The 18915-nt window shown below is 37.1% G+C and overlaps 1 protein-coding gene across 1 annotated transcript; it reads left to right on the plus strand.

Moving 5' to 3' along the window:
• The first annotated feature begins 1529 nt into the window (after positions 1-1529).
• itgb3b (integrin beta 3b) lies at positions 1530-17996 on the plus strand. Its single transcript, XM_084433683.1, has 15 exons — positions 1530-1705; positions 2357-2442; positions 3555-3759; positions 3842-4094; positions 4465-4627; positions 4708-4869; positions 5010-5105; positions 5203-5292; positions 5887-6021; positions 7193-7619; positions 10248-10470; positions 11281-11381; positions 11515-11634; positions 12720-12886; positions 17086-17996. The coding sequence occupies exons 1-15, from the start codon at positions 1630-1632 to the stop codon at positions 17152-17154; spliced, it is 2373 nt and encodes a 790-aa protein (XP_084289809.1). The 5' UTR covers positions 1530-1629; the 3' UTR covers positions 17155-17996.
• The last annotated feature ends 919 nt before the right edge of the window (positions 17997-18915 follow it).

Below are 18915 nucleotides of genomic sequence, written 5' to 3' on the forward strand. Positions count from 1 at the left end.
GTTGATTGGCAAACAGGTTCTTATAATTCGAGCCACAGATTTATGTCACAGTCCATGTGACAGCACTTGTAAATGAGAGTTTTCCTAAATTGACAGTAATGTGATGTCAGGTTAAACTGTTTGTTTTTGTCAATCAAGGCATTTGTCGATCGGAAAGATGTGTTTGCCGTCCTTCCTACGGGATTCGGCAAAAGTTTAATTTATCAGCTGGCTCCGATGGTCGCTAAGAAAATGGGACACAATGAAAACCCTGTGGTCATTGTGGTTTCTCATTTGTTCGCACTCATAGAGTGCTTTATTATTACTTTACTCATTACTTTACTACTTCTTCCAGCGTGCGTGCAGTAGAGCTCTGTTGACAACTATGCATCGCTCAACCAACGTCACTGCGTTGCTCTGATTGGTTGTAGGTCTATCCAATTGAGTGCAGAGTTGTTGTTTTTTTCCGGGTTCGGTTAAGACACGCCTCATAATCAAAGTCCTAGACTCACATTCTGCCTAGAATATGAGTATGACGAAGTCAGGCTAAGAGAATTGGGTCCAAATGATAAAACTATTAAAACATATTCACAGTTCAGCCACTAGAGGGAGAACAGTACCAACATCATCATCATCTGGGTAAATTATAGAGGAGATTCAAATGGGCGGGTAACTGTTGAAAACCTTTAAGTATTATTTATTGCATATGAAACAACAGGAGTTGTAAGATTTAAATAGCACAGATAACGCGTTTTTATTCTCCTGAAATCCGTGCTCAGTTTGAGAAAAAATGACATTTGAGGTGTCAAGGACGTGACATTTGACAAAATTATTATTTGACATTTGGTATAATAATTAAAAAAAAAATCTGAAATCGAATGAAAATAAATATGTTACATTTATTTCTGTCTGGCATCTTGTTTGAAGGAGGACTGAACATCCAGGGATGGGACGACTATAGAAACCTAGAAACATTAAAAGAGACAACGTAAGAAAAATATCTGTTGTTCATGAAAGTGTCAAATAGCCTATTACAACTAACAATTATTAACTGGTGTTAAAAAAAAATCCAATGTGTTGTAGGCTACACACAAACCAGCTTGCCCAAGGTCTGCCAAGTCAGTGTCAGTCAGCCCAATGAGCTGGTAGTTGAATTCATCTTCACCTCCAGCTAATGACCAACATAGTCAAAACCATATTAAAACAGAAGGGTAACACAATGTACACGATGTACAGTAACTTATAGACGGACAATTAGGCCACCAGTAGTCTATTGAATATTTGATGTTAGTTTATAGGCTAATAATATGATGGTTCATGATCATAATCAATCAAAAGAGTTTAATCTGATGACGTAAGGATATTGTCGTATAAAAAAAACTCTGTTTTAATCACTGAGATCTTTTAAAAGTATGCTATTTACGGTTTCAATTCAAGACCTGTGGCAAATGTTCGTGAAGTCGGCCCCTCCTCTGCCCCCTCTCTCGGAAATAAACCCAGTTTTGCTACAAATTTACTCTATATTTGGTGTTGGTCTGATGTCTATGCTGGGGCGTAAAGGAAGAGGAGGAGGGCAGAGACCGCACAAACCGCCGGTGTCCCAGTAGAGAAGAGCGATAAGCGCCTGTATCCACTCACCCGTTACCCGAGATGGAGAAAACTTCGTTCAAACTCTTCAGCTTATGGATTTATTGTGTGATTGTATTCCTAATTGATGCTGGACAAGGTAACGTTACGTCCCGTTTTCTCTAAATCTATAGCTTTTGTCCTATAACAACTTTTCTGTCTTGTCTGATCGCATTTTGATATACGTTATCTTATTTTGACATAGCCAATTATGTCTGCTGACGTGATTCAAGACAGTGGATGATTGAATATGTTTAATTTTGACTGTCAAATATTTTACTTCTTTCTTTCATTTTATACGAACACACTTTTTCTTTCTTTCTTTCTTTCTTTCTTTCTTTCTTTCTTTCTTTCTTTCTTTCTTTCTTTCTTTCTTTCTTTCTTTCTTTCTTTCTTTCTTTCTTTCTTTCTTTCTTTCTTTCTTTGAAACCATAAAGCAACATTATCACTAAATGGACTCACATGTGTGTACTCAGTATGCACTTTCAGTTATACCTTGAATACCTGATAGATCAGGTCTGATAAAAGTCAGTATGTGACCTTTATAAACTTCTTTTTGTAAAATGTTTTGTCTGATACATGCTGGTAATGCTGATCGTTTAATTCCCCTACAAATGGAGGCAAATGAAACTGATCATATGTTAATGATTAAACATGTTTTTGTTTCTATAAGCCTGCAGGCTGCCAGTTTAAATGCAGTTTAATCAAGTTGGAGATCAAAAATGTGCATTTTTCTTTCTCTTCCATGCAGGCTCCAACATCTGTACTTCTCGAGGAGCCAGCACATGTCAGCAGTGTCTGGCAGTGCATCCTACCTGTGCCTGGTGCTTTCAAGAGGTGTGGTGCTCTACAATAATTTATGACTGAGCTGAAACATGTTTAGATTTTAATACAGTATTAAGATTCCTGCATGGTAGAGAGCTGTATGATTGACAGTATAATCAAAGTTCAGTCAGTCTTAGTGGAATTTTTTTTATATATATAGATCAGCGATATCTTAGTATGCTAATGCTCTTAAAGATCATGACTCAGTGGAGATTAAATAGGCTGGATAAGACTTAAATACACTTCCTCATCTCTGAGTCAAGGATTTGTTTTGTCTTATTTCATGACAAAACAGATTTTTGCAACTTTAAATCAATTATAACAATGAATTGTTTCTCAAGACTTATGGTTTTACTGTCATCACCACTACTATCCACCACATGGTTTCCAGTTTAGACAATGACAATGCAACGAAGTAGCGACAGATCTTTTCTTCTGTATTGCGATCCGAGTGAAGCAGATTATCTGGCGGGAAAAAATTGGGATTTAAATCTATCAATCTGGTTGTTGGTTGGATGGTGGCAGACCTGAATGTGAGCTTATGGAGAAGTCCAGCATATATATCACCAAAGAGAAGTCTGCCGTTGCATTCAATTAATTCAAACAAAATTTTAAAAGAATTAGCCTAAATACGCAAGTATAGAATTGTTTACAATAAGATTAATAAAATGCTTTTAGCAAATAGATTTAGAAAAAATCATTACATGCCAACTTAAAGAGGATGTCTTATGGAAAACAATGACTATGTTTAAGAATCATCCATTGAACCATTATGAAGAGGACTAAGGATTTCTCTGTGTTGTTACTGTCAAAGCTTTTTTCAAAACTTTTGTCCTTATCTCATATAAAAGTGTGAGTCATGTATTACAGTTTAGGAAGTAAAATTACATCTGTTTCCTTAGCTGTGAAAGGAAATAGATTGTCTCCACTAGATTGTCAATGTTTTGTTACAAAAATATTGGCTTAACCATTATCCTGACTTAGGAGGCAGGACTACCTTCTTTTTTTAACCAATGGCAGACGAGGCGAGGAGTGTTTGATTTGTTTTTCCGTAATTCTATTTGCCGCAGAAATATTTATTAAGTGTCCTGTACCAGTATAACTGTGTACCAAATGCTTATCAGGATTTTGGACAAGATGTGCCTGGTTCTTCCCGATGTGACCTGAAGAAGAACCTCATCGAGGCAGGCTGCAGGAGAGGAGCTCTGGAGTATCCCACCAGCAAAATGCATGTGACGGAGAACAAGGATCTCAGTGACAAGGCCTCTGGATCCACCACCGACGTCACCCAGATCCAACCTCAGAGCATGCAAATCTCTCTAAGACCTGGTGAGTTCATCAACCTAAAAACGAATGACCGCAAATGACATGTTCTTCCATTAGAACGAATTGTTACTCTGGCGTTTCACAGATGATTCCCAGGTCTTCACGCTGAAAGTCCGTCAGGTTGAGGACTACCCTGTGGACTTGTATTATCTGATGGACCTGTCCTACTCCATGAATGACGACTTGTCTCAGTTGCGACGGCTGGGGCAAGGCCTGAGTGAAGAGATGAGCAAAACCACCAGTAATCTGCGCATGGGCTTTGGGGCTTTTGTGGATAAACCCGTGTCCCCGTACATGTACATCTCCCCTCAAGAGGCCGTGTTAAATCCCTGTTACTCGTGAGTGATGACATATATTTACATGTTGAACATAAGCATTACAGATGATAGGTGTTTATTACAAACATGTAATTGGGCGGTGTGCTTGTTAGCTGACAGAATCTGATATTTATCATCTTTAGTCACACTGCTATTATGGTTGAAGTGTCTCTATTTGCTGAGTTACATACAAAATAAGTATTACACTGTAAGCTGTTTTCTAAAGCTTGAATGTTGTGACTCATCAAGGTGAATGACCAACACTACCCATTGGTTTGGCATGGTTACAGAGTTACCAGTATTAGTAGAAGCCCATATTTCAACTTCCTGAACCTTCTCATCATTCATGTTCATTTCTGGTCTTTAAATATTTCTCTATTATATATGCTAGAATTCCGTACAAATGCCAGCCTCAGTTTGGCTACAGACACGTTCTGTCTCTGACGGAGGAGGTGGGCCGCTTTACAGAGGAAGTGAAGAAACAAAAGGTGTCACGGAACAGGGACGCCCCAGAGGGAGGCTTTGACGCCATCATACAGGCAGCCGTGTGCAAGGTTGAAGTGGCACCTTTATAAGTATTTTTGGCCTACTGTCATTTTGACCTCTCTTATTTGATCATTTTTGTCTTTCCCAGGATAAAATTGGTTGGAGAGCAGGTGCATCTCACTTACTGGTTTTCACCACAGATGCCAAGACACACGTGGCACTGGATGGGCGCTTGGCGGGAATTGTGCGACCCAATGACGGCCAATGCTATGTGGGAACAGATAACATCTACAATATGTCTACAACTATGGTAGTGATATTCTGCTGATCTTTTTAAGCACTTTTCCACAAATAGACAAAACATAAATGTTGATGGAATATTTTGTATTAGACACACTATAAAGTGTACAGCATATGACCTTTAATTATGCATTCTAACATTTTTCTCAGGACTACCCATCACTGGCATTAATCACAGAGAAAATGTCAGAGAACAATATAAATCTCATCTTTGCTGTGACTAGCCACGTGGAATCACTTTATAAGGTAAGAAGGTTATTAAATGTTACCGTAAATCAACATGGTAAATGTCTTATAAGATTTTTAAGGACACTTTCAAAGACTTCTCCTCTATCCATTGTAGAACTACAGCGAGCTGATCCCTGGCACTGCAGTGGGAACGCTGTCCGAGGATTCTCATAACGTCATCCAGCTGATCCAGGATGCATACGCTGTAATGTCCCTTTTTACATTTGCCAAAATAAATTTCTGGGTTCAATACAACTGAAGGGACAATTAGTACTTTTAACTTTTAATGAAACTTGGCTGTCTATGCAGTTGAAACCGTTTTTTTAAATCGGTGCTGCATGAATAGAGAAAACAGAAAAAGGGTTGTGCCGTTCCCTTTTGCCAAAACTTCAACATCCAAATTTTGGCTCCACCCTCTATCGATCCGACTGTACATGGGCAGGAATACAAAAATGCAGAAGTTTAATCTGTAATTTTTACAAAAGTCCTGGAGCTGTCAAAAGTCCTGCATCAATAAACAGATAAAAACTGGGTGCAGGTAACACAGAGAAAGAGTGCACATTGTTCAGTCAAAATTAATGTTGTTTACAACAAAAAATAATGTGATTTTTGTTTCAAAAATGAGTTACAAAAGATTTTCTGTGGTTATTCACATTATGCCACATATGCTATCAATAAAGTTGTACTTGTGTTGAACCTGGAACATTCCTTTAAAAGGCTTTACTTCATTCACATGTCTGTGGTCACTGATCTATTGTTTGCTGTTGTGTTTGTGTTTGTGTTTGTGTTTGTGTAACAGAAACTGCGCTCTAAGGTTGAGCTGGAGCTCTTGAATGTCCCGGAAGAGCTCAGTCTGACATTTAATGCCACATGTCTCAATGGAGAGGTCATACCTGGGCTAAGATCCTGCTCTGGCCTCAAAAGAGGAGATACCGTCAGTATATAAGCCAGTATTTTTTTTCTTTTTTTTTTTCACTTTCTTTCCATCGCTCTAATTTTCTCCATCCATCTCATTCGATTCTCATGTTGTTTATTTATTCTCCATATTAAATTCCTGGTGTTGCTTAACCAAACCACTTATTCCAAAACTCCCCAAGGGTAAATTCGGTCCCTTCCTTCACTTTCAGTCTTATACTCACTCTGATAGTTTGACATATTCCACAAATAAGGAGGAGCACGGGAAATGTCCTTCCTAATGTGCAATCATCTGCCTTCCTTGATAAATGAGTTGCATAAAATATTGTGGTTTCACTCCCTTCCTTGTAAATGGTTAACTGTAAAAACGTACACACATACAGAACAAGTGGGTGTAACTGTGCCATTACTCATTTTGCTGAGTGTGTCTAGGCATCAGACTTGCCTGTTTCCTGTTCTCTGTCGTACTGCTCTGACTCACACCACCCAGCCTTCAGTTCAGACTGTCTGTCATTCCAACACAGTCACTGTCAACAATGGAAGGATAAGACTCACATATGTCATGTACATGATGGCTAAACATCCACACAAGAAATATAAATATATTATAAATAAAATATATTTAAAGTATAATTTTATTTTTCAACTGTTATATTATATTATATTATATTTTTCTCAAAAAATTAGTCTTCAAATGGAGAATTAAAAAAACATTACATTATTGTGGCAGATGTGTAACTTATTGAAGTGACATTATAATATATTTTAGTTCATTTTAAATATAATAGTTAATTAATAAGTATTTTTAATACCAAATAAAGTTTGTTTTATTTAAATATAATTGAATATACACTACCATTTAAAGGTTTAGGGTATTTTTGAAATAAGTCTCTTATGCTCACCAAGGCAGCATTTATTTGATCCAAAATACAGTAAAAACAGTGATATTTCAGGATTCTTTAATTAATTAAAAGCAGCATTTATCTGAAATAGAAACTTTTTGTAACAATGTAAAAGTCTATTCTGTCACTTTTGATCAATTAAGTATTAATAAATAAATTAAAATTGTACTGACCCCAAACTTTTGAACAGTAGTGTGAGCGTAGCACTGTCCCACAGTTCTAATTTGTAATGTATAACAATAATTCATGTTTTTGAACACTGGTGCTCTGTCAATATCTCCTTTACAGGTGTCCTTTAGCGTTGAAGCTCGGGCCAGGGGCTGTCCCAAGGAGAAGCGTAAGACCTTTACCATCAAACCAGTGGGCTTCAAAGACACCTTGCAGATCACAGTCAACTTTGAGTGTGAGTGTAAATGCCAAGCTAAGGCAGAGCCCGACAGTCCCGTTTGTCACCACGGCAACGGCACCCATGAGTGTGGAATCTGCCTGTGTAACCCGGGACGATTGGGTCCCAGGTGTGAGTGTGCAGAAGGGGACTACAGCCCCACCGAGCAGGACGCCTGCACCGGGCCGGACAAAGTGATCTGCAGCAGCCGTGGAGACTGCGTGTGCGGCCAATGCGTGTGTCACAATAATGATTTTGGCAAGGTGTGGGGGAAGAGGTGTGAGTGTGACGATTTCAGCTGCCTGCGGTACAAAGGAGAGCTCTGCTCAGGTAAGACATTATTTGGGGCCAGAGGTAGCTAGATGTACTTTGTTGACTGTGATAGTGTTTTATTTTTAGACTATTGGTTTATAAATAGATGTGACATTAACAGTATGGAGTACCACAAGGCTCAGTACTAGGGCCGTTGCTTTTCACCCTGTACATGCTACCCTTGGGAGATTTCATTAGGAAACATGGGGTTAGTTTTTACTATTATGCTGATAATACTCAGCTCTTTTTTGGTTTTCAGAGGTTTTAATAATTATACAGGCAAAATGTATAAAATGCAGTGGCATTTGCAAACAAATTATTCTAGATCTTTTTTATGATTAGACACTGAGAACTATTCTGAATGATGTTCTTGCATTTTTATTCTCCTGCCAACCACTCTGATAATATAACGGACGACTATAATGAGTCAGTTTTTTATAGTGAATCAAAACCATACAGTGCAAACCATAGTGTCCCAAATGGCACACTTCATATGCACTTTCGGTCTTATGGACTTATAATGGCGTGTCCGTTAAGTTCATGAGACCGTAGGGTGTCACATTGGTCATTTTAGGTTTCAGAAGGGTGCACTCGAGCGCCCCCCTTTGCGGTTGATATACGCCCTCGATGCACACTTTTGCTGAGCCCGCACTGAAGCGAGCTCCGCTGCAGACTTCTACCAGACAGTCAAAACGGCATTTACGTCACGAAAGTGCGGACTCGTCGGAAGACCGGGAGTGTTTAGGGTGCCATTTGGGACAGGGCCAGTGTAGTTTGATTCTCAGACGAATGATTCTTATGAGTCGGTTCTTTTTTGTGAATAAAAAACATACGGTATAGCCAATGTGGTCTGATTTCCGAACAAATTACTCTTATGAGTTTGTTTGTTTTAGTGAATCAAAACTGTACAGTAGAAGTGTAGTCTGATTCCACCACAAATTATTTTTATGAACTGTTCTTTTTAATGAATCAAACAAATACAGTTTACAATTTACTTTATGTTTTATTAACAAAGTTGTAGTTACTGTCTTTTTGTTCATGCGAAACTACTTTTTTTATATAATAATTTTATTAAAAAAAGATTAAATATAATGTTACCATATTTTTTTGTTTCAGATCATGTAGTTCATTATATAGACATATAGACATGTTTTACTAACGTTTGACATTCGGAAAGTGTCTGAATATTTTTGTTTTCACTTTAAAATCTTACAAAGGTCTTTTTTCGCAATCATTTGCTTGTATATTGTGCTGGTGTAATACTTTTTTAAAAATAATGTCACTCGGTTTAATATTTTGTCAAATAATGCAAAGACACTCATACATTTTAAGTGTGACTTAAGGGTCCACATACTTTTTAGGGCTACTGCATCTCAGCATTGACTAACTCGCAACCAGCAGGATAAAGGCTCTGTTTTTCACAGCCTGTTATTTTGTACAAAAGTCTTTCTTTACGAGTAAGATTGTCGGTTCCCTGCCTCACATCACCTCAAAGGAATTACCTACAACAACACTAAAACGTCTCGTGCGTTAGTCGAGAACAAGCTCTTCTTATAAATAAACATGCTCTGTGGGACTTGGCAGGCTAAACCATGTGTTGACCTATTTGAGACGTGTGCTTGTTCTTCAGACGAGGTGCTGATGTTCCACTGGGGCGCGTTTGAGTTGGAATGGCCGAATAGTTTATGTAAAATTACAAAATACTGTAGTGGACCTCTTGAAGTTGTGTACCTCCTGGAAGGGGGTTGGTTTCTCGCTTAAGCAGAACCAGATCTCAGTATTCGTGATTCCAAAAGATTTCAGTGTACTTTTGAGGTCTTCAACTGAAAAGAAATTTAGTCTCTTAAATCTACATGAAGTTTCTTAAAGCCTGAATAGCATATCCCCAGAGGCCCAAAGTTATCCAGAAAATACCTTTCTGCGTTGTCACACACTGATGATGTCATTGAACCAAAAATAGCCCAGTGAGGGAGTAAAGTAGTGTTTGAGTTGATGTGAAGGGTTTGTATTGTTTTTCTGTGGGAAGAATAATTACATGCATTACAATGGTATTTTTTGCATTTGGTTAGCCATTGTTTTATTTCCATTTTGTTTTTGATTTAGCTGCATCAGTGTTTTTAACCAAAATCCCTGATCACTCATAAACACTGTTTTGCTAAGGCATTGTAATCTCCTACACAAACATGCACACCGCCACAAATGTGTTTATAATTATAACTGTATATCACGCACAATGGGGCTCAGCATTCTGCCATTGAATGTCAAGTGAAATATAGTATATAGCCTAATGCTTATCATATTAATTCTGTAACATTCCTGACATTCACCAGCACCAGATGTCCATTTTTAGAAAACTGTGTGATTAAAAAAGATACATGGATCTGTTTGACAACAGTTAAGCATGATTTCCAGTGGGGAATTTAGTTTGTGAACCATGGAAAGCCTCCGCATAATATTTGGTAATAATGTGGAATGTACAAGCCTAAAAAAGGCTCTTTAATAGGCTCAAGTTCAATCTAACCTCATTACATATCATTAATCCTGAAAAGCATTCTTGCAAGAGTCAAACATACAGTACAGCCATGTGGAATCGTCTCACTTATTTCCATCTTTGTGTTATTTTTTTCCTTTCATGGCTCATTCTAGGTCATGGCACTTGTTATTGTGGGTTTTGCCAGTGTGATCCAGACTGGAAGGGGGAGAACTGCAATTGTTCTACTCGTACAGACACCTGTATGTCCAGCTTGGGGCTGTTGTGCAGCGGTCGTGGTCAGTGTGTGTGTGGGAGCTGTGAGTGCACTCAGCCTGGGGCCTACGGCTCCACCTGCGACAAATGCCCCACCTGCCCTGACGCCTGCACCCTGAAAAAGTGATAATAGCTATAATAATAGCTTACTACCATTCTACTCTTTCTGCAGTGTGTGTATATGCTTTGCACAGTATAAAATATTAAAAGTATTAAGATATTAAAATAACAATTTGGATTTCCAATTGGATGGCAGTCATTGCATTAAACATGCAAAATGATGAGGTCATGTGACCACAATATAGCATAATACTATTTGAAATGCTTATTTTGCATAAGACATTCTGTTTAATATACAAAAAAAAATTATAGTATTGAAGTACACAGTTTATACTACACAGTATTCAGTAAGCCAGTGGTTCTCAACCAGAGGGTTATTTTCATTCCCCCTGTCAACCACTTCTCTTTTTTTGAAGAAAAAGGGTTTCGCATAGAAACCCCCATTTCGTCGTCACTGACGTAACTCGCAGTGACCACGAAAGGGAACCAGGGTTTCCTCTATCTTGATATATGAGATAGCCAAACTTTAATTTTTTTAAAGTGTTTTGTTGATCTAAATTTATTAAACTCTTAATTTTAATAAATAATATACATTTTCCTAGATATGTCAAGCTCTAAAATATTTTATGGATACAAATAAGTTGAACATATTTTTACATTTTTAATCAAGAGACAACTGGAAAAGTAATGGGGGCTTCGGATATTTTTGTGGACAATAGGGGGCCTTAAAGTAAAAAATGTTGAGAACCAGTGAAACTACAGAACTAAAGAAACTAGTATTCCATTCCAAACATAGCCAATGAGTTCATAAGTTTACGTCGTCTTTATTTAAGTAAAATATTTTTACGTCTTTAAACCTTTTTCTCTCTCCAGGGACTGTGTAGAGTGTAAGCACTTTAAGAGGGGGAAACTCTTCGATGATGACACTTGCACTCGAATCTGCAGAGATGAAATCAGTCTGGTGGATGATCTGGGTACCATTATTACATTCAATTTGTTATAGATAATAACCAAAACATTGGTAATTTAATGACCAACAATAAAAAAAATATTATTATTATAATTATATCAGTGCCAGCTTTTTTGTAACCCTCTGTTACTCTACAGTGTTCCATGATAAGAATGCAGTAAATTGCACCTATAAGGATGAAGATGACTGTGTGCAAAGGTTTCAGTACTATGAGGACAACAGTGGCAAATCCATCTTGTCTCTAGTCAAAGAGCCAGGTAACACCATTTCTTCAAATGCAAGTCTCCTTTTTTTACAAAGATGGTTTGAGAAGATAAAAGGAAAGTATATTATTCTGAGTACTAGTGCTTATTGTATTTTTGGATATTAGAGATTTTAGAACATAGTTGTGTAAGCGTATGGACGTGTAGGTGTATGTGCAGTGTGTCACGGCTGTAAATTCAGGAGCCCGCAGTGAGAGTCTGCTGCTCTGCTTTAATGGACACACATGTGGAACATGGGCTCTATTAGTGGCACACACATCTCCAAAACCCAGGGAGCACCCCACCTTGTAAAAACATACCGCAATAAACAACATCCAAGCTACTGAAGAACCCGCTGACACAGTGTAATTCCCACTGGGACAGGAATGGTTCAGACAGGAAGCAAAGAGACAGACTCGGGACAATATAAGAGAGCTTACAGATTTTTTTTGAAAATTCTGGAAAAAAAACGAAATCAAGGTACATAAACACTACCGTTCGAAAGTTTAGGGTTAGTTAGGGGTAGAATCTGATTGACAATTTTTTTTTAGCATTTATCAGCTGGAAAAAATCGTTCTGAAAGTGATTCCAACGATATTGTTTCTCTGTGCCAAATGGCAAGCCGTTTTAACATTTAATCCTTAAAACGTACAAGTATCTATTTTCATGCTACTAGTATTTATTTTTTAGATACTAGTATCTATTCCTTTAGGTATTAGTACTTATTAGGTAATAGTGCTTATTCTTTAGGGACTAGTACCTTTTTAAAAGATACTAGCACTTATTCATTAGATGCTAATACCTAATAAATAGATACTAGTACATTTTAAGGATTAAATTTTGCCATAGTGTCGTTGTGGACTGTGCTTTTCTTTTATGTTTAAAACGATTTTTAAAACGATATCTTTATTGTTATCATTATAGTTATCGTCCCTGGTGTGAATGAGCATTTAGAGACTTTAAAAAAAGTAAAACTCTTACCACCCCAAACTTTTGACCAGTAGTGTAATTAAAAGTAAACACACTTAGTTCTGAAATTTTGCATGTTATATGAAAGATTAAAAAACATCTCTAACCACATTTATGTTCCTGTGCACTAGACTGCCCTAAAGGCCCTGATATCTTGGTGGTGCTCCTGTCAGTAGCTGGTGCCATCTTGTTCTTGGGTCTAGCTGCCCTGCTTATCTGGAAACTGCTTATCACCATCCATGATCGCCGTGAATTTGCCAAGTTCGAGGAGGAGCGGGCACGTGCCAAGTGGGAAACGGTTAGTGAAGTGTAAAAATACTCACAAAATACACTATGTGCATACTGCTGTACATTCTGTACACAGAAGCTAAGTGATCAAAGATTTTAGGATACATAGAAAAACACATTTTCACTCACACACCCCTCTGTTTAATGTAAAAAGCTCAAATTACTGTGTCTAAGTAGCTTGGTGAACTATAGATGTTGGCAGGATAGTTTTACTGTTTCAGTGGCATGCTGTTTTCCCCCTCAGAACAAAGGAAACGCCTCCATCCCCTTGGGCAAGTTTTGTTTTAAATTATCCAATGCTAATTAGGCTTTCCCCCGTGAGGTCTCGGGCCACATGTGAACTCTCTGATCCTTTCACTTAAGAGTTCCCCACTTAAACTTGACCACTTAACCAGCTAACAAAAATATGTTCCAAGAACGTTTTGCTAACATTCCCATTTAGTTACTGAAACGTTATTTTTGAATGTTCTCTAAATTTCTAGTTTATTGCAGTCGCCCTGAATCTGTAATTGTATCCTTTAAAACTCATCTTTGATAATCAAAATGACATATTCAAGTTTTTTTCCCGTAAAGATTTTGTCATGCCTTTAAATAGCTTAAAGGGATATTCCACTTTAAAATGAAAATTCTGTCATCATATACTCACCCTCATGTTGTTTCAATCCTTTATGAATTTCTTTCTTCTGCTGAACAGAAAGGAAGATATTTAGAAGAATATCAGTAACCAGACAGTTTCTGGTCTCATTGACTTCCATAGTTTATTTTTTTCCTACTATGGAAGTCAATGAGACCAGAAACTGTCTGCTTACTTATATTCTTCTAAATATCTTCCTTTCTGTTCAGCAGAAGAAAGAAATTCATACAGGTTTGAAACAACATGAGGGTGAGTATATGATGACAGAATTTTCATTTTAAAGTGGAGTATCCCTTTAAATGTATATAACCCTTGCTTTATTTTGTATACGTGGATCTTTAAATATGCAAATTAGTCTCCGCCTCCACTCAATCACACCAGCTCGGATACCTGATCCATTCGGTCAACTGTAGTAAATGCTACATAATGGCAAGTGGAAATATTGGTTAAATTCAGCCATATATGTTTGAACTAGAAACTGATTCAGAAGAAGAAGTGGAAGAGTTAATTATGTATCAGAGAGTCTATGTATCAGAATGGTAATGCGTTTTATGTATCACTCTCTACGTCGGATACATAGCGGTAATTGATATGATTACCTTTTGCTTGACTATCAAACAGCTAATAATGTATTGCTAATTTTACACAAACCATGTTCCCCTTTGCCATCTCAAAGTCAGACAGCTGCCTTCTAAAAAAAATCAGTATCCTTAGAAATGCTTTGAACATCATAGAAAGTCAGTGGAGAAAGGCATATAGTTTATCATAACATTGTAATACAGGTTAGATCATATACATAATACACCCGATATATTGCTGTATTAAATTTTTCCTGTCCCTTCTCAAAGAGTTTCTTATACTCAATGATAAGAACAGCCCCATCCCGCATGTTGATGGGATTGGTTACATGTTTGTGAAGGTTGGAAACAGGGGCGGTGTCAGGAACTGCTCTAAGACATAAAGTTTGAGGATCCAAATGCAGTTTATTAGAGTAATCCAGAATCGTAATCAAACACAGGCAAAGGGTCAAGCACAGGAAGGCAGTCCAAACAAACAAACAGGCAGGCAGGGGTCAGAGGCAAAAAGGGAATCCAAGAAACAGTAAACAAATCCAAGAACCAAGAGACAAGAGACAATAAAACCAGGTAGAATGCTCAGAGACGCAGTGTAACAACATACATGGCAACATACAAACTTCGCAAAGAGTGATAGGGTGAACCAGGATTATATGGGGTGAGCTAAAGATAATGAGACAATGTGATAATGGACGGAGAGTCCGGGCAGTGAGTTATGGGAAACTGATGTGGAGTGCCATCTGGTGGCTCTCAAGGGCACTCCAGCTGGTGACCATTACAGGCGATTTCAAACTTGCTTTGATATTCAGCAGTGGTGCTGACAAATTAATTTGCACATGGTTTGTCTTAAAGCATATTAAAAACACCACATTGGCATATAAACAACATTAGAAACTTGATTTGCACCACAGGGGGTCTTTAAACATTTGGAAATTTGGTTATGCGAACATTAAAGGCAGGGTAGGCAGGATTTTTCTAAAAAAAACTTTTTCCCAAATTTGTTTAAACTGTCTTTATATACCAATACATAATTAAAATGTAAGTACTCTGAAAAAGAAAGTATAAAAATCGAGTGTCTGTAGTCCTCTCAGGGCTGCAATAAACACAGCTACTTATTTCCATTCACTCCCACCCCCTCCCTTCTGGGTAGGGTTGCCAACTTCAGAAAAGAAAAATGCGGGACAATCGTGGTTCTTTACAGGAAAATAAGGGACACTCAATATATTTGTTATATGTCATTTCAGGTTCGTATGTGTTTAAAATTTTCTCAGATTTGTTTTGGTTAACCTATTTAATGTACAATTTAATTCTAAAACGAATTTTAAGGTCACACAAAGTCACATTACACACAAACCATAGTTCAAAATTTATCAGAAATAGGAAGCTTTTGTAACATTATACACTAACATTACATTTTAAAGAAATTAAAGAAAGTAATAGCATACTTTTCCCTCAGGAAGATTTCATGTTTTCTTGCGTGGCTGGATGTTGGACTCATGAACAATAATCACGTTGTTTGAATTCACCAAAACTGATTTGCCGAAATCAAAACCCAGCCGGACAGTGAAAGGGATTTGCCGTTAGCGCGAGTCCGGAATCTCCGGATCGAACAGGGAGCGACCAGACAGCAGAGGATTCTGTTTGCAAATCAAACAATAATTTGTCCCAAAAGAATAATAAATTGTCAATTTAGAGTTTGTTATTCGTATGGTCTGATGCGCGTGAGTGTGGGCTGTGATTGGATGATGCGGTCTCGTGATCATTCTCAAGTGTCGTGTTGCTGTTGTATCAGTCAGTGGTTAGATCAGCGTAGCAGTCTATTTAATCGGGACAAGGGAGGTCCCGTACGGGACAAATAAATTAGACCCAAAATACGGGACGTCCCGGCTAATTCGGGACAGTTGGCAACTCTACTTCTGGGCTCCTTCCAAAGCCACGCCCCCAAAACACATGAACGCGCGATGCCGACCGCTCACAGCAGTGCATGTAGTGACATCATGTCAGAATCACATGTAATAAAATACCTAACTTTATCATTATGAATATAAACAACTAACATGGCTGTTAGTACTCACTATCAAGCTAGCATATCGATACTGGTAAAGTTTAAAATATATTGAGTTTGATTCGGTAACGAGCAACATAAGGCAAAGCTAAAAACAGGTTGCATTGATACACGTTTTTCCATTACCACTTTGATGAAGGTTCATTTCATGTAAGATTCATAACATATACAGTGTTTTGCATGTAAGAGCTTCCACGATGAAAGCACTGTTGGCTCTTATGAGGACTAACGTTACACTCCGGAGACAAGTAGCCTACCTTTCTACCTTACTAGTTCCTTTTTTGCCTTGTTTGCCTTCGCTGACTGTATATGCAGGTACTGGGAATTTTGACTGCTCTTTCTCTGCCATAATTGTAATTCTTCCTCGAGTCAAACGGGTGCGTGCATGTGGGCAGCTCCTGTAGCAGCAGGGGTGGTAGCCATGGTAGCGAGGGAGAGTGACAGTCTACCAGCCAATCATTTCATTCGTTCCGAATGGAAATAAGTAGCTGTGTTTATTGCAGCCCTGAGAGGACTAGAGACATTCGATTTTTATACTCTCTTTTTCAGAGTACTTACATTTTAATTATGTATTGGTATATAAAGACAGTTTAAACAAATTTGGGAAAAAGTTTTTTAGAAAAATCCTGCCTACCCTGCCTTTAAGGGAACATTTGATCATTTTGCAAACATTATGGGAATGTTGCTTTTGAATGTTCTCTAAACATTCTGAAACAAGTGTTAACATTAAAAAAATGTTAGACGAACGTCCAACTAAAAAAAAAGGATGTATAAATACCAACATTTTAAGAACATTTTTAAAGACCAGATAACTCTGAATGATGTGAATGTTCTATTAATGTTTCTGGAAGAATGTTTGCTCATAACTTTGAGAGAACCTAGACTGGTATAAATGCACACTAACTTTTTTTATTCTGACATTTTTATTCTTGTAGGGACACAACCCTCTCTACAAAGGTGCCACATCAACATTCACAAACATCACATATCGAGGCAAGGAATGACCGCCAGAGAGCAGAGGATGAACTGGACAGCGTTCATAAATTTATATGGTTTAAAAATGTTTCCTTCGAAGTTTCTCTTAATTGTAACTTTCTTCGAAGTTCGCTTTAATTGCGCAAATTGAACAGGAACAGGAAACGGTTGTACATATTTTGTTGTTGTACATATGTAAAGTCAAAAATGCCACCTCTGTGGAAGTCTTTCTGTTTGTCACTGGATGAATGATAATCTTTACATTGGCTTCTTACATGACTATCTGTCAGCACTGTGTTGTCACACACACGACAAACCATTTCCTTCCTCTCTCTGATCCGTCACTCTGTGTAGTGACAAATATGAATGATAAAAGGCCTGAGCGATCTTTCCAACTACTGATAGCCTGTGGTAACACTGAATCCCTCATCGTGAACATGAAATATTCTAAGCTGTTCTCTTCGTTGTGGTTATAGCTATTTTAATATTATGCATCTACAATATCTTAGAGGTAGCTTTATCACACTGGCCTTTAGTATGCAGTTTTGGCAGGATTGTATAAAAATGTAAAAAAAATTGCAAAAGTTTTGTCTAGCATTTTTACAAAATATACACCAAATATACACAATGTAATTATTTGTCTGGCTGAATGACCTTAAAAGACAAAAAGTACCTCACAGCTCAAGTGCACAAAAAGTATAACAGTGCTCTCTGATATATGAAATCCTGGGATTTCTATTTTTGTGCTGCCAGACATGTCACATAACATATGTTTTGTGTTGTTTTAAATAGTTAACCAGAAATTAATAAATATTTCTCAAATGTTTTTTTGTTTTGTTTTATATATATATAATAAATTGTATGTGATACACTTAAGTGTAATGTCATTACCTATCGTAATATCTAGTGATGCCACATCTTAATAGCAATAAACAAAAACATAAATTTAACATGATATAGGCTATTCTATGTATCAATGTTTTATTGCTAATATTAATGTTTAAATGTTTCATGCTAAGTTTAGTCTGGTTAAAATGTATTATTAACATTATTTTCATTACTATTAATTGATATTAATTTAATAATATTTAATAATGACTAATTCTATATTCAAATTCCTTTGCTGTGCGAAGGTTTCCGTGGATGTGTTCAACTACAGCACCACCTACTGGACTGATGTTACAAACACAACTCTAGTGATTTTGTTTCCTTCTTTATCAAGGTAATTGTGTGAAATATTTAGGTTTATAGGTTTTACGTGCAGCAGATCATTTACTATAGGAAATTTACATTTACTGTATATCCTCAATATATTTTGTATGGACATTTTCTGAAATCTGACTGACTCTCTCAAGTGTAACAAAGTATCCATGTTATTATTGATATGTTAAATATATGTAAAATGGGACAGCTAGTAAATCCGAAACACTTTGTCACACCAGATATCATAAAGTGGGCCATTCATTGCTAATCGCAATCACATATAATTATGTCCCTGTTGTTAGCCTATACTAAAATAATTAAGTTCATCATAAGCGATAATAAATGTAGCAATTTGGATTATATTTTCAAAACCAAGAGAATAAGTGTCACACTTCATCTTTATTCACACTATTTAAAGTTTCAGATCAAATAAATAAAAAGTCATATTTGTTGTTACGTTATTTAACTAACGTATCAGAATTCATATTTATTTTGGCGTACACAGGCCTGTATAATAATATCACGTCATTTTTCAAATTGTGAATTCAGGTCTACTAGTTAAAAAGTCATGTATTTGTTGTAACATT

The sequence above is a fragment of the Rutilus rutilus genome (genome assembly GCF_951802725.1).
Source record: "Rutilus rutilus genome assembly, chromosome: 16".
Taxonomy (NCBI): Eukaryota; Metazoa; Chordata; class Actinopteri; order Cypriniformes; family Leuciscidae; genus Rutilus; species Rutilus rutilus.

Coding starts and splice junctions, on each gene's coding strand:
- itgb3b (XM_084433683.1), top strand. CDS start 1,630: ATGGAGAAAACTTCGTTCAAACTCTTCAGCTTATGGATTTATTGTGTG. Junction 3,760..3,841: donor GCAAATCTCTCTAAGACCTG/GTGAGTTCATCA, acceptor GGCGTTTCACAG/ATGATTCCCAGGTCTTCACG. Junction 10,471..11,280: donor GACGCCTGCACCCTGAAAAA/GTGATAATAGCT, acceptor TTCTCTCTCCAG/GGACTGTGTAGAGTGTAAGC.